This window comes from Rhamphochromis sp. 'chilingali' (genome assembly GCF_963969265.1).
Source record: "Rhamphochromis sp. 'chilingali' genome assembly, chromosome: 6".
Classification (NCBI taxonomy): domain Eukaryota; kingdom Metazoa; phylum Chordata; class Actinopteri; order Cichliformes; family Cichlidae; genus Rhamphochromis; species Rhamphochromis sp. 'chilingali'.
Window position 1 is genome coordinate 28796613 of NC_137933.1, and position 24392 is coordinate 28821004.

The 24392-nt window shown below is 39.6% G+C and overlaps 1 protein-coding gene across 6 annotated transcripts in view; it reads right to left on the reverse strand.

Annotated features, from left to right (window-relative positions):
- esrrga (estrogen-related receptor gamma a) overlaps positions 1-24392 on the reverse strand; it is a 171271-nt gene that overhangs the window by 44070 nt on the left and 102809 nt on the right. For 5 of the 6 annotated variants that reach the window (XM_080884210.1, XM_080884208.1, XM_080884207.1 and 2 more), the window contains 2 exons: positions 15626-15784; positions 4454-4878 (listed from right to left, as the gene is read on the reverse strand). In XM_080884210.1, the coding sequence (XP_080740336.1) occupies positions 4454-4878; positions 15626-15783 (583 nt within the window). In that variant the 5' untranslated portion in view covers position 15784. Of the gene's footprint in view, positions 1-4453; positions 4879-14452; positions 14526-15625; positions 15785-24392 lie in introns of those variants that run through there. The other variant, XM_080884211.1, reaches the window with a different exon arrangement.

The window sequence follows — 24392 nt, forward strand, 5'->3', positions numbered from 1 at the left end:
TTCAGAACAAAACATAGTTATGGATTTGTTGGAACAGCTTGAATTGTTACAGATTGCCCAACCTGTTTCAATGTTCAGGTTTATTTATCAGTATTAAGACCTACATTCGGATGTGAAAAGAAAAATATCCCTTTCTCTTTCACCAATGCCCACCTGATAACTACAGTATTCCAGCAAGCCAATACATCTCCCACTGAAACAGAGTAAACAGTGATTACTATTGACTGCTGCTGTGGAGAGGATGTTTTCTCATTACTGGCCTGATTAAGGGGCTAGTTAGCTTGGGAAAACGCTAAATGCACAAACACTTCTTAATGGGTAACAAGACACCCATTAATTGGCCTTGTTAGTTAAAGTAAAGGCTAAACATGCTAAATGCTGAGGGAACCCTTACAGTCTAATGGACACTATATGTGGGACTAGTTAGCTTATACACGAGCTTTACATGCTGATGATACATGAGGAGTAGAATAATTCAGCAATTAAGAAGGACACTAAGGCTAAATGTGCTAATGAAACAGAATCTGAATGCATTAATGGACCTTGCCATTTCAAGAAAACTAGCAAGGGCTGCTAAATTGTTAACTGCAGCAAAGAGCCACTTATACAGCTGGCAGCATTAAGAATAAATATTTAAAACCCTCACTGTGATGAAAAATGTTAACAGCTACACATGCTGATTGCTACTGTGAAGGTAAGTGTTAACAGGCAATAACAAAAACCCATATAATTTATTGATTAAAGTGACAGCCAAGACAGAAACATCTGTGAGACTTCAGATTACAGTACCTGACTGCAACAACACCTAGAAAAAAAATCTGTGGACTTTAGTAATACACATATTTATGCAAAATGTAGTTTACATCAGTCTAATTCATACACATTCAAATGTGTCTGTTACATCTCATGTGATAAATAAACATGCACTGTATGCTGAATCCCTTTCCATGTTCAGATACATATATGCATCAGAGTAGGTGTATAGGGCAGGAATTACATTTGAAAGGTTTATAACAGAATCTCACTCCTCTCTGTGCAGGTATGCCTTTATTTCTCTCTTTATGTGTCTTACAGTGCACAGGAGTAAGCTTAGATCAGAGAGGGTCTTGGAGGCTCCTGTGTAAAAAAGGCAAGTTTGTATGTGTGTGTTTATGTGAATGACGGGGTATATACGAGGGCCTTAAATCCCCTGCAATCTCTTTTGAGATGTTGGTATGTCCACCCTGCTGCATGACAATTGATCACTATTGTACCGATCATGTAATGTGAATGTTACTGTGTGTTTTGGCTTGCCATCCCCTATGCTGTATCTCTTTTGCCTCTCCTAGCCTGATACCTATAACCCCCCTTTCTCATATACCTTTTGCCTTGGCACTTTGGCTTTTTATACAATAAGGAACAGAAAATATGGGTAGAAGGCAGAGTTGAAAAATGGATAAGGGTTCTCAGTCAAATTTGAATTCACCACAATGCAACTCCTGCACAAAGTATGGATTTTGCAATATTCATTTAAAAAAAGAAAACACAAATATGTATTTATGCCTCCTGAACTATTGAGAAATGTGTCTACTACTGAATAAACATCTTTAAGTCAATATGGGTATTACTTAATACTACCCTAACGATTTCTCTTTAGTCTCCCACCTGACATTTTTACTGCACATTTTGACTGCTCTTTGTGTGAACATCACTATCCCCTTCTTCATCTTGCTCTTTCGTGCTCTCCACCGCCTTTCTTTTTCCACTCTTGTTGGCTCTCTCTTTCCATTTCATTGCCCTATACCTCCCTTTTCCATACTTTGCCCTCCTCTTCACTCCCCTTTATCCCCCTCTCTCAATAAGGGAGTGATAGATGCAGGTTGTCAGGTGTCGCTGGACTGACGCCACAGAAACAGCAGCTGCCAGAGCCACTTCCTCCACGCTGCGACACACACATGCACAAACGTGCCAGCGCGCACATACCCCTAATTCCTTCCTACATCCATGTGCCCAGTCCACCCTCCCCTTTCCTCCTTTTCTCTCATTCCTTGTCTCAACTTATTGTTTATCTGTACCTCTTCTCTCCGCTCTTCTCCTTTCCTCTCCCACCCCATGCTCTCCTCCCTGTCCAGCTGGAGGTGTTTTTTTGGTGATTACCTGCGGTTTTATTGGCTAATGGGTTGAAACATACCAATATGTCTGCTGCTGCCCATCTGAGGCTGGCCCTGCTTTCCTGCCAGGACGCACACACTAACACACAACCATGCATAGGAATATGTGCACAGACGTGCACATAAACTTGCATTTGGATGAACAGAAGCCCACACGCAGAAGCAGAACATCCACAGTATCTGAGGATAAGTTGCTGTGTGTGGTAGCCAAAGATAATATCATAACCCAACTGGTCCACTGGATCCAAGAAAGTAGTGCTATAGCACAATAATAAGGTAAAATATTACATTACCATTACAATTTTAAAAGGTAAAATGATAATTAAAGTAGTTAGTTATTCAACCTTTAAGGTTTGAAAATGGTGTATTACAAATATATAAAAAACAAAAAAACAGTGAAATTAGAAGAGAAAGGGACATATCACTGCTTTCAAGCTATTTAATGTCACACTAAAATTAGGTTTTCCAGTCAAAACAGCATCATTATCTATATGTTATCTGGGATATTGTACTTAATCTGTAGCTGCGTTCTATCCTAACCTTTAACAAACCAATAAATGACATGAGACAGAGTTCATCAACTATTTGACACCACCGCAGTGACAGATGAATTAAGGGTTAAACCTATTCACATAAATATTCCATGGCTATATGCGTGTTGATGTCTTTGTTTGACTGAGCGACTGTGAGTTTAGGTGTGTGTATGCATGTCTCTGCCTTTGTCGTCACATGCGTGTGCTCTAATCTATTTGTCAGGGCTGCACCGTGTCCTGATCTCATCCTATAATAAACACATACAGGTCGTTTCCAGGTAGTGGTGACCATCTTGTGAATGTAGGACTTCCACCCCCTCACATCTTCCTGTCTCTCTCTGTCTCTGGGGCTTTACTGGGAAAGCTGCTTATCAGAGGCAAAAGAAAGCACCGACAGATAGGTGGATGGATGGAAAGGCAGATAGATGAATCCTGTCTGATATGACTGACTGACTGACTGACTCAATGGATCGATGATGGCTGGCTGACTAGTAGTGTGCTTATTGCAGTAGCAGACTGACTGACAAGTGGGCTGTCCTGCTGACAGATGGGGCCTGTTAGTTATTTTTAAAAAACTTGAGCAAATCATGAAGGATTATAACACTAACACAAAGGTTTTCAAAAGTTTACCGCCTTCTTTCTATCTATCTATCTATCTATCTATCTATCTATCTATCTATCTATCTATCTATCATCAAATTTCTACTGTGAAATTAAAAAACAAAACAAAACACAACACAACACAAAGATCATCAATCAAGTTGTTAATCTTCCTGTACAGTATACTGTGCTTCATTCCTGGCACTCCTCTCATCATGTGGATTATTCTCTATCCTTTCTCTCTTCAACCCCTGAACTCTTGATCTTTAGACATGACTCGTGACCCGACTCTGATGCTACGTTATCGCACAGACAACAAGCTTATGGCTAAACCGCTTCCTGTGATGTATGAGCAGCTAGATCTGGGAATGCAAACACTGCTCCAAAATTATTCGTGAAGAAAAGGTCAAGGTTGAGGTTAAAAAGTGGGTGTAGATTTTGGGGGTTGGTTTATGTACCTAGATAGATGTATAAATGTGAACGTGTGTGATGGGGAGAATGGGTGAAGGGGAAAGAGGAAATAGGCTATGTGGGTGTCCTGGTGGCTCACTTAGCAGAGGAGGAGGGAGACGTACCTTATAAAAAATCTGGGTTTACATCTGGCCTGAGGCTTTCATCATATGTCCTGAATTTAGTTCAGGTGTGTGTGCATGTCTGAGTGTGTGTGTAATTTGATTAGTCTGTTCCTTTTATTAAAAATAGTATAAATATTCACTTTACTTTTATCAAGGTTTTAGGTACTTTTAGGTGAAAGCTTTTTTAAGGATACCATTTAGGTCAATATAGAGAGCATCATGCTTACCTCAAACATATGACCTTGCTGTCTCTGTAGCCAACCTACTAACGTCTTTACATTTTTAAAAAGTTTCTTTATCTTTGATTAATATATATTATTTATATTATTTACTGCTGTCTTTAAGACACTGTCAAATGGATTTACAAAAACAAACAAACAAGCAGCTATTCTAGTCTAATCTTAAACAATACACAACCACAGATTTTGATGAAAAAACTGGTGGAAGAACTGAACCACTAATAAAAATATTAAAACAAAACCAAGCGAGATAAACTAAATAGTGGAGCTTAAACAGCAAGAGGCAAGATGTAGAGTGAAATGTAGACAAGCGAAACAAAGACAAATGTAGATACAAAGTTAAAATAGAAGCCAACCTTGGATGGTGCGTTTGAAGAAGGCCTTGCAGGCCTCGCAGGATGCCACTCCATAGTGGTAACCTGACGCAATGTCTCCGCACACGAGACACAGCCTCTTGGGCATGGAATTCAACATGTACTCGCACTTAATTTGTGAATCTTCCCCAATGGTTGATGAACAGTCCTCATAACGCTTTGATCCAGGGCCGCCAGCAGGTCCTAGGGTCCCTGCGTTGGAGCCATAAAGGCTTGGGGAGTCTAAGCCATTGGGGTGACCGTTCATCGTGGACGAATATGAGCCTGAGGCGTCGCTGGAGCCACCAGGGGAGTGATGGTTTAGACTATCAGTCAGGGAGGCAGGACTAGACGGCTCAGTCTTTATATAAGAGGACGGACAACTGGACTCAAGGTGGCGCTCCTTACTGGACATTCTGCAGAGAAGCCTGAGAGAGTGAGACAGAACAAGAGGGGAAAAAACATTACAGGAAAATGTTAATATGAAGAAAGATAATCATGAGTGTGGAAAGTTAGGGGCACTGCATAGGGGAAGGGAGAAATGTAAAGTCATATTCAGCAATATTTAATGACACAAATATATTGTGGTTCATTGGGGAAAACCACATTCATGAGAGTAGCGGAGCGGCATCTAGAGTACCACAAACACATCCCCATCCACGGGGCCAAGATCATCCGTCACCCTCCAGTCAATAGCAGCGTGTTCTACATGAAGGTAATCAGTAAGCAGCTCCTCTGCTGCTCAGTCATCCCAAAGACAGCACATACACAAAGAGACATACATTGTCATATTCAAGCACAGCTTACAGTCTAAAAAGTTACTAAAAGCTGCGCGATGCAAAACAATAAATGTATGCATATTTTGTATGTATTAAATAAAACTCACTAATCAGAGCCAGACTATCACTGTAGTACTATTCTTACATTCTCCTTCCCTTCGTATCTCCCTCCTTCCTCTCCTGCTTTTCCTTCTTCCACTCCCTAAGGAGGCTGGTGTCTTGTTAATGGCAGTTGTAATTAACGGCTATCTTCTCTCTGTCCATATCTCTCCATCCTTCCCTTTGTCTACCTTACTATCTATCTGCCTCTCTCCCTATCACTTTCTATTCACTCCCATCTCTGACTGTCTCTCTTTCTCTTCCTCTACGCATTACTACTCTCTGTCTCTCTAACCCTGCCCTCCCTCCTTTCTCTCTCCCCTTTCATTGTTAAAGGCAGAAAGCACAAAAGGGGTTTTTAATTAAGGCAGGATGCTGCTAAACGAGGGGCTTCTAAAGTCCAGTCGGCCTGTAAAAGATCCCCGTTCTACAGGGACCCATAAAACACAGACAGTGCCTGGTTGGAGAATGGGGAGCTGTTCAGGTGGGGGAATGAAGAATGGATATAGACAGGAAAACAGAAAGGCAGACAGGCAGACAGCTAATGCAAAAGACAGACAGAATGGGGAAAAAAGAGTAGTTGCAGGACTGCAGTGACTGATGATTGTCTACTGACAAACAACACCTTTTCTTTTAATTTGCATCTCAGCTTTAACATGACTGATATGCAGAAAGAAGGCCTGCAAAAAACCTGCAAACGCATTGTAATGTAGGAAACACTCTTTTCCCCTGAAATTTTCCCATTCAAATGTGAATTGACATTTATGATATAGAATGCTTTGGCCTTTTCACCTTTTTCATCATATATTAAACCCTTGCTGGAGGTTCTTTTAATTCAGTGACTCCATTTATCGTGGGTTTGCGGTATTCACCAGTGTCTATAAATCCATTTATCGGATGCTAAGTTGGGCCTTCAGTTTGGAAAGAGGCTGACATTGTGAGAAAGGTTTGGACACAAATCAAGGAAGAGAAAATTAGGGATAGAAAGAGAGTCTATGGAGACATATAGAAGGAAAGGCAGAAGCACAGACAGTATCAGGTGGTACAGAAAAAAGTGTAAATGGAAAGGAAAGAGATCGCAAGAGGATGTCTATGTTCTGTGTCTATGGGATGAAAAACAGTGGTGACAGAAAAAGAGAGTAGAACCATTTAAGTAGATGATGTGATGGTGATGATTTAATCTCTCCTTTCTCACTCTTTATGCTCTTTTGTGGCCCCTCCTTTTGACCGTCAATCCCTCTGAGTACCATTAAGCGAAAGAGTTTAAGTGCCAAAAGATCTCAGGCGCTTTTTTCCTTCTCTCTCAAATTCTCATCTATCTATCTTTCCGTTCTCCATTCCAGTTTCTTCTCCCCCTTTTCCCTCTATCTCGTCGTTTTTTCCCCTCAGTGCTCTCTCGCGCTCTCTAACTGTGCTTATAAATGAAAAATAATGGCAGTCGAAGGGGGAGGAATAAAAAAGAATAAAAAAAGAAGACACGCATGCAGAGGAGAGGAGAAGAGGAAAGAAGATTAAGAAATCACAGCCAGTGCGCTGTGCCGAGCGAGAGGTTGAATGCATTTATGTATGTATGTTATCAGTATAATTATGGTGCTATGTAGCGATGGCTCAGTGCTGAAAGAGCAGTCTTATTGTGCTTGTCTGCTCTTCAGATGAGTGTGAAGAGAGAGAAGGGGTTGGGTCTCTTTTTAATCAATTCTTTAGGTTTTTAGGTGTTTAAAGAAATGTAAATAAAATGGAAACAGCTCGAATGTGTTTGCCGTTCTTTGCCTTTATTCAGACAAGGCTTAAAGATGTAAGCAGTGTTTTATGAGATGATAACAGTAAAACACAAGGAAGCAAAGTAATCACATTTTGGTATTAACGGTTCTGCTCAGTTCCGTTAAAGAATACGGTTTTAACGTCATTCTCTTTTTGCCATCTTTAAGATTTTGATGCTCGTGATATTGAAACCTACACAGTTACAAATATAGTCAAGTAATTAGCACATAAGCTGATTGCTCTATATTGAACAGCACTATGTATCATGTACGGCAAAAAAGAAGCGGTATATCTTATAGCATAAAATAATCACTTTGCACTAACAAACTTACTGCATTTAATGTATTTTTTGTATATTTTGTATAATTTTAGGGAAATGGCTATGGTACCAATGTTTTTTTAATGCAACAGTAAACAAACAAACAAACAAAAAAGATTAGCAAATGAGGTTGAGCGGATTTATTTAGGTTTATATTTTAGCAGTAATGCAAATTATAAAACTGGCCATTTTTAAAGCGGCCAAAGTCGCTGCTTAGTTCTTGCAGACACTGAATATTCTATTTAGGTGTCTCTTATTGAGGGAGACCACACCAGCACACACGCACACACACACACACACACACACACACACACACACACACACACACACACACACACACACACACACACACACACACACACACACACACACACACAAATGACCGCCTTTGCTTGTATCCATTTCCAAGTCGATCCCTGTCATTTTCTCTCTCTTTTCAGGCCTATTTCTTTTTTTCATTTCTCACTTGAAGGAAGGCACAGTTACTCATAAAAGATGAATATGTGGAGGCATGGGGAGGAAAGGAAGAAAGGAAGAAAGAAGAAAGAAATGCTTTTTTGTGTGTTTTGAAAGAAGGTGGGCCACTTTAGTATGACAAGCTGTCATTACAGTGGTAGGGTGATGCAGTGGCCTGACAACTGGCGGGGACAAACATACAATCATCGTATTAGAGAAACTACTCTCTGCCTCGCTCTGTGCTGTTTGCTGTGCGCTCCTTTAGTCTGTGTTTCTGTGTGCACTTGCACTGCTTTATTATATACAATCTTTGAACAACTACCTCGCTAGATGGCAGCCATAAACACAAACTGATTCCCAAACAACTCTAAATTGTTTTCACCCACCCCTACTGGGCTGAGGATCATAATAGCAGAAGAGAAGAGAAGAGAAGAGAAGAGAAGAGAAGAGAAGAGAAGAGAAGAGAAGAGAAGAGAAGAGAAGAGAAGAGAACTAACATCGGCTTGTCACTACCAAATCAGATAACTCTCAGTTTGTTGATAACTTCTCTGATTGTCTGGTTGCTTATTTTGCTTGCCCTGGGCTCTTCTGTCAATGTTTCTAAAGGGCCGGATCTCCGAAATAGCATTACTTAGTAAAAGTATTACCATAACAAGTGTCATGGGAATTTAAAATGACAAAGCTGCATTTAATTATACGTTGCCAAACTTTGGCTTCGGATGGTGTAAAGATGTGATGGCTTTCACTGCCTTACTGCTTACAAAACATATCTCCAAAAAATAAAAAGCAAAAAAACCCCAGCTAAAAATAAGAAGAGCAGAAGAAGCGGAGAGAGAAACAGAGAAGAAGAAGTGGGAGCAACAGAGACAGAGCAGGAAGAAGTGCTGACAATGTAGCTACCTCGGCTTGGCTAATACCTTTCCATCACACCAAGCATTGTGCTCTCAATGCTGATAAGAACACACAGTCCAATAAGCAAAAAGGGGAAAAAAAAAACAGTGAGAGAAAACCTTACACAATTCTATCTAGATGATACCAGCAATGCTTTGGGAGGGAGAGGAAGTGAAGGAAGAGTGGAAGACATAAAAGAAAATACATTGAATTAAAGAATGGAGTAAGGAGGGGAACAGGAGCAAAAAGCATTTACATTTACATTGTCATAGTCAAATGAATAGAATGATTTCATCAATATATTGAATTGCTTTTTCAACACTTATACTGTTCAGTTTGTTTTTCTTTCTCTCTCTCTATTTTAAACAGTCTCCTATCTTTGGAGGGTTGTTGAACTCCATGTCAGTTAGTTTGATACAGTAGTGAATATGTTTTCGCAAAAATAGGAACACAACAATTGCACACAGCAATTTCAAAGACGTAGGTGACCACTCTTATGCAATTACAAGCAATGACACGTCCACTTTTTGCTTTGTGGTGGCTGAAATCATGTATCGGTCACGTACATACAGCAAAATCCTGTGAGTCTAACGTTGAACCTGTGTTTTATGTTGTGCATTCTGCAAGATAACTGCATAGTTTAAAAGCAGCGAAATAGAGCTCAGAAAAAAAAAAAGCTATGCGTTGTTTCAGTGTGGGTTTATGTGTGTGGAATCACAGTGTGTGGGTGATTATAGTTGTTTTCAGTGACAAAAATGAATAAAAGACAAAATAAAAACTCCAACAGCGACAGTCAATCTAAACCACTCTCCCTCCTACTGGGCTCTTTCCCCTCTCCTTTTTGCTCCTTTTAGGTCTCAATCTCTCTCTGTCGTCGTTTCTACTTCTCACACACAAACACCCCCTATCATTTCTTGTCCGTCTCTCTATCCTGTCACACAAGATGCGCGCGCACACACACACACACACACACACACACACACACACACACACACACACACACACACACACACACACACACACACACACACACACACACACACACACACACACACACACACACCAGGGAGCAGATCAATTGTTACAGTGTTAGTCAGGGCAGGAAACCTGTAATTCAGTTCATTGGCTGCAGAATAAATCCCTGATTACATACAATCAATTTGACAATGGCTAAAACACATTCTGCCCGATGGGCTGTTGGGCTGTAAAGACTGGCAGAGGAAAGGAAGTGTAAGTGTGTGTCTATATTCCTGTGTCTGTGATTGTGTGCGTGAGAGTTTAGACACTATGAATTCTAGTATGAATCTAAATGCGACGGATGCAAATACATGGTTCACACGCAGTGTTACAAAAAAGCGAGAAAGACTTAGAGAGATATTCTACTGGGTCTAAAGCTGTAGTCTAGAGAATAACACACGCATCCCTATGTGATTGGAGAAGCGTTGGGAAGCAAAACACGCCAGGTGTTCTCAGCCTCTCTCCATTGATTAAGAATTATGTACTTTTCAAACTGCAAACTTTTCAGGAGCATCATGTTGAGTCTGCTCATATAAATACCAGTTTTCAATCATCAATGTGCAGACTTTCAGTTCACCATCCACTCTCCTCGTGCTTTTTGTTTCTCGTCTACTCACTTCTTTAATGACAAAATTTCAAGGGATTTATACAGAGTCGTGTGTACTCTGCATAAAATACAGTCTATTATTATATATAAAGATGAAAAAAAGATGTAAAGAAGGGGAGCATGTTCAGGGCAACAATGGAAGTCAGTGCACCACTAACTCGTGTTTGTGTGTGTGTGTGTGTGTGTGTGTGTGTGTGTGTGTGTGTGTGTGTGTGTGTGTGTGTGTGTGTGTGTGTGTGTGTGTCAGATGGGAATCTTGATGATTTAGGTCATTTTCTTGTGGAGCATTGGCTGATAAGTATGTTGCTGCCAGGCATTATCTCTGTCACCATGTCTCCCGTGTCTCTCTCTCACTCCTTCTCCCTCTCTCTCCTCACCTTTCTGTTTGCCCCTCTCTCGCTCCCTTTCCATCTCCTTTATCTTTTGTATGTCATTGTATTTGTAAGGATGGTTGTCTACTGTAAAAAAGGTTCTTCAAATTTCTAAAACGGCTCAACTTCATACAGTGCACAGTGGGCCACTGATTAACCATATCAAAAATATTTATTTAATACATAAATCACTGAAAATTTGATGTTTATTTAAGTTCTGTTGTTGTATTTTATTATTTTTTTATTTCATATTATGCGCTGTGAAATCTGAAGAGTAGAAAGTACTGTACACATCCTCTTCCTGGGTAAAGTCTATAGGAGATATTGCATATCTCTCATATATGCGCATAGTTATTTTATTAGTTGAACAATATATAAAATGAATTCAATGCATAAACGTACACATTCACACTGCTTGTTCAATCGATATTGAGAATGTTTTACTCAGGAGTGTCAGTTTTATGAAATGTAGGCTGGCTCCTTTATAAAAGAAAGGTCATTGATCAAGGTTAGCATTCTTCTTTCTTTCTATGTGCATGTGTGGATTAGCAGTGTTATCACTTAGCATTAGGTGCGCAGCAGCCCTTCCAAACACTTACTGACACTTGCTGTTGTCACCAACACACATGCACTGTAGCACGCGCCCAAACACACATGCGCACACTTAACTATCAGTGTACAGTGAGATGTACAGCTCTCCTGCTTTCTCTCTCTCATACAGAGACAGGCAGAGATCTGGGCAAGGCGCCACATCAAATCAAATTGAGGAAAAGTATAATAAAAAGTGTTTAAAAACAAAATATGCCCCATCGGATTAAAAGCACATTATATTAAGCAGATGGTGAAAGAGGATTTTCACTCTAGTAAATATGACAGGGCTTTCAAATGTGACACAGGAACGAGCCAGTGAGACAGGAAGGGGAGGAAGGGAGATAGAGGCAAGGAGGGGATGGGAAAAGAGCACAGTGCTGCAAAAGTAGGGAGAGAGAATGTGTGTGTGAAGTAAAATGGTCCTCGATCTGAGACGGAATAAGGGAAAAAAAGTGTAATAAAAGGGAAAACGGAATGTGGAAGAGGAGAGGAGACACAAGTGAGTAGAGCGTCAAAGCTGCATTCTTTAAGCAGATCAGATTTGGGGAAATTGGGCTGTCACTACAGGATAGTGATGATTTACACCTATCCATCATAGGGTGTGAGAGAGAAGCAGAGCCAGAATATGTACAATAATCCACAGCAGCTGTGAAAATAGAGAAAATCAATCCTAAGCAGGCACCATCCAACGTGTGCGTTTCAATGTTTACTTCAATATTCCACAAATAATACATCTAGACAGATTATATTTAACCTTACACATGGAATACTACTTTATATCTAAATGCAATGACTGTTAAGGATTCTCCCAGTTCATTACTTTTACTTCTGTATATTATCACTTTACTTCATTTATACTGCAAAAAAGAGAGAAAGTGATAGACTTGAAATACCCGACTCCAAATTCACTAAATAAAAATGTGAAACAAGATTCTTTTCACTGTAAATGCCCATTTTGACCTGCCACAAGCTGCTGTTGACACTCGTCTTCAGAGTCTCCTGGCCTGTTCTTCCCTCTCTCCCACCCATGCCCTCTATCCTCCCCCTCTTCCTCCCCTCACTGCTGGCTGATGCACCTTACAGTCTCGCTCCTGGACCATCTGTTAGGGAATCTAATTCACATCCAGTCATAATCAGGTTTGCTGCAGTGCCCACTGTCTTTCGCCATCTCTGTCTCTCTGTCTGTCTCTGACTGCTTCTTTCTGTCCACTTCACACTGCGCCTTTGTCCATTTTCCTTTAATCTGGAACCTTCATGAATGTCTTTCCCTTAAATGTCATGTATTTGAATATACTTTACATTCAGTATAATAGGTATACAAAGCTCAAAACTGGCATAAATCTCGCGAACTGCAACAAAAAAGGGACATTTTCTGATCTTGTCACTAAGAACCTTTTTCTTTAAAATGTGGCTGTATTGTTTTTAAATGACTACCCAGTAATGCTTTTTGCTGCAGCATTCTGCAGGATTCTTACTTTTGAAACTTCTTGCAAATTACTAAGATTTAAATACTGAATCAGCATATCATTGGTAAATATAAAGAACGACATGCTCCACTTAAACAAGATTTTAAATGTGTATATCTATGTGTGTGTACATGTGCATGTTTGTCCTTGATTGAGAATAGGGCGAGTCGAGGTGAAGAGGGTGGAAGTTAATGAGAGGTGAGTGTCTGAAACCCCCTCTCTCTTTTCCCCTCTCTCGCTCTGTCTCTCTCTCTGCTCCTGCAGTAATCCTCTTCTATAAATCTGCAATCCAATCAGCGTTGTCCACACTTACACACACACACACTTACACACGCACACACACACACACACACACACACACACACACACACACGCACTCACGCACACACACACACACACACAGCTTTTGGGAAGCCCATCTGTGTGTTAAGGCAATCTGCTTTATCATTATGATTACATTGGGCTCAGTTTACAGCACAGTGTGTGTGTGTATTCAAGCGCACTCTAGCTGCCTGACATTAATCACATTCCCATGGTTTGATGGCCTAAATAAAAAGAGGAATAATATTGTTGCTGTCCAATGAAAACTGCAGATCTCCAAAAGCATTTAAGAAATTTCTTTAGAATTCAAAAAAGTTTTAATGCAAGAAAAGGCCCCAGAAAACTTCAAATTAAATTAAATTTATTTCTTTGCTTTTTTTGTAGAGATCTGTGATATGAAAAAAAAGTTATTCTAAGAGATAAAATAAAAACACTGCTATAATTCTAAATTCATTTAAATTCATTTCTAAATATTGTCCCTTCCAAACCTGGATTTCTTTCATTTTCGGTGTGTCTGTGCTGTTCAAGTGTGTGTCTGTGCAAGTGTGTGTGAGAGAGAGTGCATATAAATTACGGCCAAATCCCATCCCAATATAATTTGCAGTTTGTTTTGAACCATAGAAGCGAAATAATGCTCCCCATTTTGGAGCCTAGTGTGTCTCTATCCATGTGTACAAATGTACTGTGTGACTTCAAGCCACGGACTGACTCCATAGCCCCTGGCAAACCTTTACACCTCTCATCACCAGACTTCACTGTCTGCCAACACACTCACATTGTGCTACTAACACTCCTCCTGGTGACTGGCCGAAGGTCTGCGTGAGAATGGCTTGCCAGACCTCTAATTGGCTTGACCCAGACTAACCCTGAAATCCTATTGGACTAAAACTTCCCAGTCTACAGCGCACACGGGAACACACACACACATGCATTTAAAATTAAAGGGCTTCACAAGACCCTAATAATGCACTAATCAATATTGTTCCTAAAGAATGTGCAATAATACAACAATAATAACAACATAATAAATCACAGTAATGTTCATTTAAGATAATCATGTTAGTCAGTGAGATCTTGAAGCATAATGTCCAAAATCCAGAGAGAGAAACCACGATCTGGAGAACAGACAGGCAAAGTTTGGGAAACCCACTTTTGGTTACACTAGGTTCTAATATAGCCTATTTAAATTAAATACATATTCAGCTGTTTTTAAAGTGAAATAATGTACAACAAGTAACACTAAACACAGTAATAATATACTTATTTGTTTATACTAGTCCAATACCCCTGAATTATATAAATTATATAGAAAGCGCATACTTACAGTTAAACGTTCGCTTTCAGGGCATGTCATGCTATCTCTTATCCCGAGAAACTTTCAAAAGAGGAGGAGGAAGGATATGATAACGTTTGTCTATATTTAATGCGTCACACATTTCCTGTGTTTAAACATAAAACAAGAAGCATATTTACAGTATAAGCTCTAAAAATAAAGCAAGACAGCCTCAGCAAAACCTGCCCGGAACAACAGAAAGTCAGAACTGGTTTTGTTGGAGAACTTTAAAGTGAAATTTCACTTTGGTTGAAGCTTTTCATGCGTTCAGGTTTGACTGCACATACAGATGGCATGGAGAATAATTGTAATGGTAAAAGAGAATGTCCTTCAACAAAACGATGTGATTTAAAGCCTCTGCACTGCGACGCATTTGCACTACTGAAGTGTCCTTGAGCCACAAGTTGAATCCAAATTCCTTGTGATACTCTATATATACTAGGGAAAAAATATTCTCATTTTAGTTGCACTGTTTAATCATAACATATAGTTTACAGTGGATTTGTATGTTTTCTATATTGTGGCGTTTAAAAGAGAATTATTTTTTTCCCAAGGGTAGGGAGTTGGGGTTTCCCAAAATTTGAAATAAAAAAAGAGTAGATATTAAAGGCTTGGTCGTACCGTGGGGAACCCCTTCTTGATCCCAAACGACACTGAAGATCACCCTTAACTTGGATTTCTAGGCAATTATTTAAAGAACCCGATAGAGGGCAGGTAAAAAAAAAAAAAGATAAAAATACAGAATACTGGTGACACAAACAGCGGAAGATGGTTTGTAAAGCTGATAACATAAAAAGTGTTGTTAAAAATGTAAATTACTTCAAACTAATTTAACAGATAAGGCATATGAATTAAAAAAAATACACAAAGAAAGACACACATGCACACAACCGTTCTCCCCACATTTGAATAGATGGTGGAGAAAAGTTGGTTCTCTCCAAATAGTCTCAAACACGCACACATCCTGACCAATAAAAACTGGCTTTTGATGTCTCCAAATGCTTGCCTTTTCTTTCTCTTCTTCCGAGGTTTATAGAGGTCAAGTGTGACTTTTGTAGAAAACTCAACGTAGATTTATGGATTCAGTCACTTTTGTTTTGCCCTTTTTAAGTCATTCCCCCTTTCTTCTTTTGTGTCTGTGGTCTTCTTGTCAGTCTGTCTTACCTGGGGTTGTAGAGGGCATGTGCGTCTCTCATGTGGTTGGCCTCCAGTGGATCGTAGCTCTGGTGCATTCTCCAGGCGCCAGCGCCGCATTTACCATAAGACGACTTGGAGTTATCTTCACTGCTGCTGTTCACTAATGGCCCCTTCGATAAGTTCATTCTGTAGACAGAAGCAAAGTGAGAAACATAAGGATGGCGCTGACAATACAACAGAGAAAAGTAGGAAAACAGCAAGTGGGACTGTAAAGCGGAGACATGGCTCCTATGTGTTGCGTAAAAGCCATAAAAACTATCTGATGACACTGAAATCAGTTGTTCAGGGGCAATGGTAAAATAACAAAATAAAACTTAGGAAAAAAAAATAGAAACAGTGACAAGTTACATTTTTGTGTGTTTCTGCTTTCTCAGTACCAGAATCTGATAAGGTTAAAGCGCTGTAGAAAACAAAACACTACTAAACTAAACACAAAATCTTTTTTCATTTTATTGTTTTAATAAAATACTTTCTTCAGCTCAACACAGTGACAAGCAAACAAAAATGAAATGGAAAAACAAAAAAAATCTTCAACACAAAATTACAATTAAGTGGATGACCACTGAATTACAGAGCGCGCTTGAAAGGGCACAGTAACAGGCACACATAATCATTCAGCCCTCAGTAAACATAAGAAAAAAAACTATTATGATTTATGCAACTGCAGAGTTAGGACAGAGAGAGGCAGAAAAGAAAAAACATAAATACACAAAGAAAGGTCCAAGATTTACACATAGGGCAATTTGCAGAGAGCATCTCAAGTAGGCAGAAAGATGAGAAGCTCTCAGACAGACGCACAGGGGACAGATCAGAATTTTAAACTAGTACATGAGACTTTTGTCCCCGAGTTTTACCAGTTTTAACCTCAAAAAACCTTTTTAAATGGAGGAAATATAAAAGTAAAAGCATCAGAGGAAGAACTGCCATCCTTCAATCAAACCCAGTGCCGTCATCAGAAGCAGGGCTGTCACTGGGGTGATAAGGTCACCACAGGCAACAGAATCAAAAGCATCCCTTACAAAAACAATTAAAAAAAAGAAAAGAAGCAAAAAAAAGAAAAGAAAAAATTACATCATGGCTGGGCTTGTAATAAAATGATCTGAATGCCCTACTTTTAAACTATCGGGGGAAAATGAAGCGAGGGAAGTGGAAGGAAAAGCAGTTTCCTACCGGTGGATAAAATCTAGAAAAAACAGATACTAATTCAGATTTGGTAAACTATGAAAGAAAACATATAGTAAGAAATTAATCCTTCAAAAATAGTGCAAAGATCTGAAGAGGTGCTTGCTTTTGAGCATTTATGCTTTTGCTTAATGAGAGCGATTATAATAATCACGTCTGCTAATACTAGCCCAATTAACCTAAGACTAATTATTGATTTAATATTAAAACTTTGCCAAAGAATTACAGAGCTGAAGCCAACTAATAATTTCATCCCAAACATGTAAAAGTAGAAATCAGGGAGCACTTTGAGCTATGCATCGAAGTTAAAAGACAATGAATAAAATAATCTTTCTTTTTCAGGTCTTTCTTTAAAATTTTTTTACACTGTGACACTCCTGTTTGTGTGTGTTTCCTCCAGCAAAGTGTATCGGTAAACAGAGCAGGATGTTGGTATGTGTCGCAAACTGATAGACACGTGTTTACCACACAAACAACCGGCACATACGCACGTGTGTCTGAGTGTGAGATGTTGTCCCCGCTGTGGGTTCCTGTTTATGTGAGGGCCACATAGACAGGCAGGTAGACAGACCAATGACTTGTCTGACAGCCATCCCTCTATCCATCCACAGAGCTGGGTTGGCTCAGTGAGAGGTGGAGGGCCAGGGTGTGTAATATGTAGGTTTTAGTTCCACTCTGGTGAATAGAAGGAATCGATATCTTTCTGCTGCTGCTGCTTCAGACACTTATTGGCTTTGGTTGCAGTGTCACAATGCTATATAGACAGCCAACTATTAGTTCTGTTGTTTTTTGTTTTTGGGTGGAGGTGGTGGTGGTGGTGGGGGAAGTGGTTCTGGTGTGACACCAAGGACTAAAGTATATCCACTATGAGGTGCATGTGGTGCTGGGAATTATAAACCATTATAATCAATCAAAAACTTTCTGGCCGAACAAGTAACTCAGGTTTGCGGCAAAATTCGATCACCTTCTCCCGATCCGCCCGCTTACATTCTGAATTAATATTTTCTCCCTTGCCCACCTGTGTGTGCTAACACTGTGACCAAAGTACCCCAGATACTTTGCTGTGGGTTGCAAGACTGAAGACGAGGGCCACTTCTGACATCTAAAAACCAGACGGCGAGGTGATTTACTTTTATTTTTAATGACGGTATCTCCGCAACAATATTACAACATTACCCTTAGCGTTTATTGTATGCCCACAGGCGCTGTATGGAAATCGGACTGCATGAAGTATTTGCTTGAAAACGCTGTAGATTGTTCAGTACTGTGTTTTCATCTTGATTTGGGTTTACATTGTGTGCAATAGTTTAGGTCCTGTGTATGTATCACCAGCCATTTGGGTTCAACTGTCACATTTTGGCTGCAGGCATCTTAACTGCATTAGAAGTAACAGACGCTGTAACAGCTTTTTTAGACAGGGGCTGAAATCAGAGAAATATATTATTATATTTAGGTTTAAACCATAAAAATCACGAACCACGAGAAATACATCTGAAAAGAAAACCCGAGTTTACAAAGTTTTATGATTAGTCTGTATTATGATATTTTAGAGAAACCACAAAAAGCTCTGTCTGATATTTGTATTAACCTGGACTAAAACTGTTTAGGATTACCGAAAGAGATTCTGCTTTATCGCTTTATAACCACATAATCTGATTTTCCTAGTTCTTATTTCATTTCAGAAGAATGAAACTCATTAAAAAAAAGCATCTTAAAGCCAACAGACAATTCTTTACATGAGGCATTTTTTTCTTTTTAAAAATTTAATTCAGCACATGTGAATCGTATACTAAAATAGAAACACAGTACTAAACATATGTAAAATGAAAATCTGAATTTTACACATTTTACATTTTTTTTAAACATCATCAAATAATAAGTCAATTGAAAAATTCAATCCCACAAGTACTCATATATGTAAGAAATAGCTCATATCATAAATATTTAAATATGCATGTAGAGCAAAGGAGAGAATAAAAGAAAAGTGCAATGTATGTGATTCTACCTAACCTATTTCACGCTCCTGTCAGTACATGTAAGCAGCACAAGAACCAGCACATGCAGACATACTATGGATGTGTGGCGGTGTGTGTGTGTGTGCGAGTGTGTGTGTGAAAGCAAGGAGATCGTTGGTGTCTTTCTGATGCTCAGTGACTCGCTCATGTGTTGCTGGCCCATCTGTGAACAGAATGACCATGCCATGGTATGTGTGTACATATGTGTGTGTGCGTGTGTGTGTCTGTGTGTGTGTGTGTGTGTGTGACATGGTGATGCAGTGATTGATGAGACAGTTGCCATTCTTGCTAATGCAAAACGCACCTATCCCTGAAGGGAGCAAATGCCACAACACTCACTCACACACACACACACACACACACACACACACACACACACACACACACACACACACACACACACACACACACACACACACACACACACAAGCAACTGCCCTACCTAATTACTCCTCTCGTCAGGGTAGTGTGACGTCTTGCAGTTACACAGACAATTTGTATGCATAAATATGGATAAACCTACAGATATGAACACTAATAAATAACTGAACTAAAGACTAGCCAATCTCCTCTGCTGCATTAAAAATTCCCGGTGATCCCATTGGTTTCCTCCTCGCAGATAAACTTGTTGGTTCTATTTTCATTTCTGCACTTCTTGTTGCAAATTGCTGACTTTTCTAGATCGTTTACATGGTTCTTATAGTATTTATACTTACTCCCGATAACACTCAGCCTTATACTTGCCTGGAAAGTCTTAATGTGCAAGATCAAAAGTGGCCGTTTTAAATCAAGAAAAAAAGTGTGGTACAGACTTTTTGATATTTGGAAGTAATTAAAAGAATCATTAGATCACGATAAATACTGAGCGGATGCATATATTGATATACATATACGTCTGACGATGTTGCTCTGCGTGTGACTGCATGTGCAGCAGGGCAGGTGGGGTTGAACGTAGCCCTCTGTGTGTGTCTGAGCGGATGTGGATGTGCGTGCACGTTAGCGTTAGCGACGGGAGCTGTTAGCGGGGCAGGCGGCAGATGGGCTGTCGGCCTTAATAGGGACTGAGCGGGTGCAGAAAGGTGACAGTTCCACAAGGGAGGGGGTGTGTGTAGAGGGAGAAGAGGAGCGCGTGTGTGTGTGCGTGTGTGTGCGTGTGTGTGTGTGCGTGTGGGTGGGTGGAGGGCGCTGAATGGTAAAGGAAGATAGGGATAAAGAGAAAATGAATTATCTACTGCCATGAATAAAAGAGCGGATCAGCTACGCAGAGGAACACGCATCCTAAAGAAAAGAAGCGTTTTTACCATGTAGGATTAGAGCATTTTTTTAATGTAATTAATGTAAACATAATTCACATAAATGTTCCATGCACAAATACTTTAACATCTGATCTTTACTAAAGTTACCAGTGATGAAACTATGTAATTTTTTTTTAAAAAATAGAGCGATATTTTGGAATAAGCAATAAACGTATATTAACTATTTTATTTAAGCTACATCAAACTAAAAGTGAAAGTTTTTCAAATGTCAAATACAATTTAACTATTGTGTGAAAGCGTAAACGCAGTTAATAGACACAAATGCGCTCTCACTCACTGTCTCTCTCACACACACACACACATACACACATGCACAGAAACAAGGCCTTAATAACACACATAGTTTTCTTGTTTTTACATGTGCAAAATAATGAATTGTATATTAACACGTGACATCTTCTCACACATGCACGGATGTGTGTCAAAGCTGAACCGTTGGTACAGTTGGAGTGACCAACAAGGACTGATGCTGTTGGGCTTGTTTTTTTTTTTTCTTAAATAAAATAAAAAAATTATTTGTGTGATCAACATATTTGTTAGAGACAATTTCCTTTTCACAAAAACACCAAAAGCTGTGAATAATGAGGTAAATATACATATATATGTTGTTATGTACATTTCATTTTTTGTGTATAATGAAGCGGGTGGAATAAACTTAATTAATGAAATTAATAAGTTCAGGGCAGGAAGCAAGAAAGTGTAAAAAAAAAAAACCTTTCTTCAGTCTTCAGTCTTCAGTGTGTAACTGTAAAAATCTTGTCTAATAACTAGAAATCAAAATTCCCTGATTCAAAGAATATACACTTTTGTTGAGCAGCTTAATATCTGAATATACAGTACATTTAGGAAGAACAAATCATCATGTGATTGTAGTTTATTTGTATGGTGCACCTGATAAAGTTGGCATAGAGAGAAACCTAGTGCACAGACAGGAGATAGAAAGAGTGAAAGAAAAAAGTGCAAGGCAGATGAAAAAAGCAGCAAAAACTAGAGAACTAAACCATGAGGTGGGGTGTGGGCTGGTCTGTCATTCTCTCCCCATCAGGCACACACATGAAGCATGATGGGAGGATGAGAGGAGGAATATTTCACTGTCAGTTGGAAGGCGGCATGGTCATTCATTTCTTTCTCTCTCTCTTAGTAGCTATCCCTTTCCGTTCTACTGTATCTTCCCTTTTTTGTCTTTTTGAACCCCTCTTACACACTGTCGAAACAATGACAATTTAATCATACTTTCAGCTTGGCCGTGCAGAGGGAGAGAACAACCCAAGCAGCGAAACCATAGGGCTCTCCCCATGGGCAGCACAACAGAAAAGTGCCATAGACAGACAAGGGGTTTGAACCTTCACCATTCTCGTGATCCTCTTTAACTCATGGACACACTTTTACACTTTACACACACATAGAGACATACACACACCTCACCTCTCCATCTAAATCTGCTCTATTGTGGCCCGGTCTGCGCTGTCTCCTCCTATTAGGACTGAGGAGCAGCATTAGAAGCCCTAAGCACAACACGATGGGTACGCACACACTCATGCATACACCAGTCACCGGATCTAAAGCGTAACTCAATAGCTCATCTGGTTGAACTTGATAAAATTCAAATTTAGTGACTCCTTTTCTGAAAACAATAATAACACAGACACCAAAGAAACCTCACAATGTATATAGCAATTCTAAGAAAACGTAATTTAGTTTAAAGCAACGTTTGTTAAAATCAAGCAGATGCATCTACAAAGGGACCTGTGTGCTTTTGACACAGTTCAAATTTGCACAGGTGCAAAACATCCTCTTTTTATTCTGCATTTCTTGAAACTATATACTTGGTCATAGCAGATTTGAAAAGACGGAAAAGTCAGCAGCATTACGGAGAGTAATTCTCAGACAGAGCATAAATGATTTGATAGAACGTGATAATAGTAATAATTGAATTCACATTTTGATGTATGGATGACGGAGCTGTATGGATGATGGAACGTGGGGAATGAGAGGATGAGCGCTGTGGAGAGGAGAAGAGGAGATAAGATGAGCGACATTGCCTCTCACTATATATCACTCTCTCTCTCTCTTTTTTTTGATCACTGCTTTGGCATTCAACCGTGCATTCACACACAAACACACACACACACACACACACACACATACAGATTCACCACCAGTGTGGCAAAATGGCTAATTGCAGTGTGTGTGCGTGTGTGTGTGTGTTTGTGTCACATCTGGTACAGTCTCCCTTACTGCTCTTTCAACACATAAAGGCCGGCACTGACCCGTGACATACTCAGACACACACAGAGCACTGATGGATTGGACATAAATCAGACAAATTCACATCATCAAGGCTCATCCCATTTTGCTCTGTCATCTCTCAGTGGCTTTCTAAGTGTGTGTGAGACAATGCATTTTTAATATCTACATCCACATATGTAGACGCATGTGTGTGTGTAAGAATAAGTCACTGCATTTTTAACATTGTGATAACTTTAACCTGCAAATGGTATGATCTGTGTGTTTATTGTTATGCATTAGTGTTAAGAGTGTGTGTTGCTGTGGGCATTCATGCTTACACGTGTGTCCAGCGGACCTCCTGAGTGCTGGTGTCAGACAAAAGCAAACCCCCTCCCTTCCTTCCCACTTCGCTCTGTCTGTCTCTCTCATTGCGTCTCTCTCTCTCTCTCTCTCTCTCTCACACTCTCTACCTCTCTCTTTCTCTTTACGGGACCAAATTACCACTGGAATGCCCGGACCCTTCACATGAGAGCGAGGCCGCCGTAAGCATGAGTGCGTGCGTTTCTCTGCGCGTGTGTTTGCAGGCAAATGCAAAAAAACTGACAGACAACAAATTCCATAGGGACAGACAGGCAGGCAAAGAGACAAAAAGAACAACACTTCCTCATATAGGCCATCAATAGGTCACACATACAAAATGGGAGCATGCAGGCACGAAACCGCGGATGGCAACAAACAGATGCAAATTGCACGCTCACACACTCACAGACACACACACGCGCGCGCAGCCAGCAAATCAGCACGGCACATATTGACATGCTTTGACAGATGAATTAAGTAAATGATTTTATAAGGAGATTAAAAGGATTTTAATTTACGCAATCTCTCTTTGGTCCCCCCTGTCCCTCCCTGCAGTCAGCTTCACCTCTCTCTCTCTCTCTCTCTCTCTCTCTCTCTTTACTGCATATCCCACTTCATAAGCTGAAAAATAAGGTCCAGCGACTAAGATTAAGGAAAAGAAAAAGATGGGAAAAAACCATTAAATGCTTTTCATTGTCTAATCAAAAGCAAGACATATTATCTCTTTATTCTGAATAACAAAACATATGTATATTTCGCTGTCGCACATTTAAACAACAAACGGTCAAAGCATCAGACGGTTGGCCTTCGAGTTAGATTTTTTTCTCAATTGAATTTCTTTCGCGGTTTCATATAAAGTAGTTTGCCTCATCAGGAAAATCAGGAAAAGTAAATCACTGTATGATGGCCAATGCACTTTTCCAAATGTGAACTAAAACAGTGGCATTTGTCGTAGCAGAACAAGAAGCAACACAACATTACGTGTGAAAATCTGGTGCCTAAATCATATTATATATATTACTGTAAGTAAAAAAAAATGTTTGTTTTTCTGGCACATCTTAATTTAGTCCGATGAACGACTTCAACAATGTTTAACCTGAAACAGATTTTTATTTTTATTTTTTTTTACTCACAATCACAAATAATTTCTTTCCTCTACATTTCCATGTATTTAAAAAGAATTAAATCCAGACACATCAGATTGGAGAATAATTCCTAATCAAATCATATGTGCTCCCTTGTGCTTCTCTTCATTACTGCACTACTAAACCTTTGCCTGACTGATCAGCAACTGTGCAGTTCTCACCACCCGTCCGTTCTCCTTCACACCCACTGTTAAAAACACCAAAATCACTAAAGTCACTGTGGGAAATATATTTTAATGATATGCAAATGTTATGTATATGGTGGCATGAGGGGAATGCAATTATGTTAACAGCTTAAGTGGTACTTGTTGTTATTATTATCAGTATGATCATCATTATCCCTAATATTTTAATTAGTATAGGAAAGCAGTGCCTTAGAGCAAAGAAGGGAACGCCTGAGCCGGGAACAGAGAACGGTGGATGGATGGATCGATGGATCGATGGATGGATGAATGGATGTGTGAAGGAGCGGACGCACAGATGACGG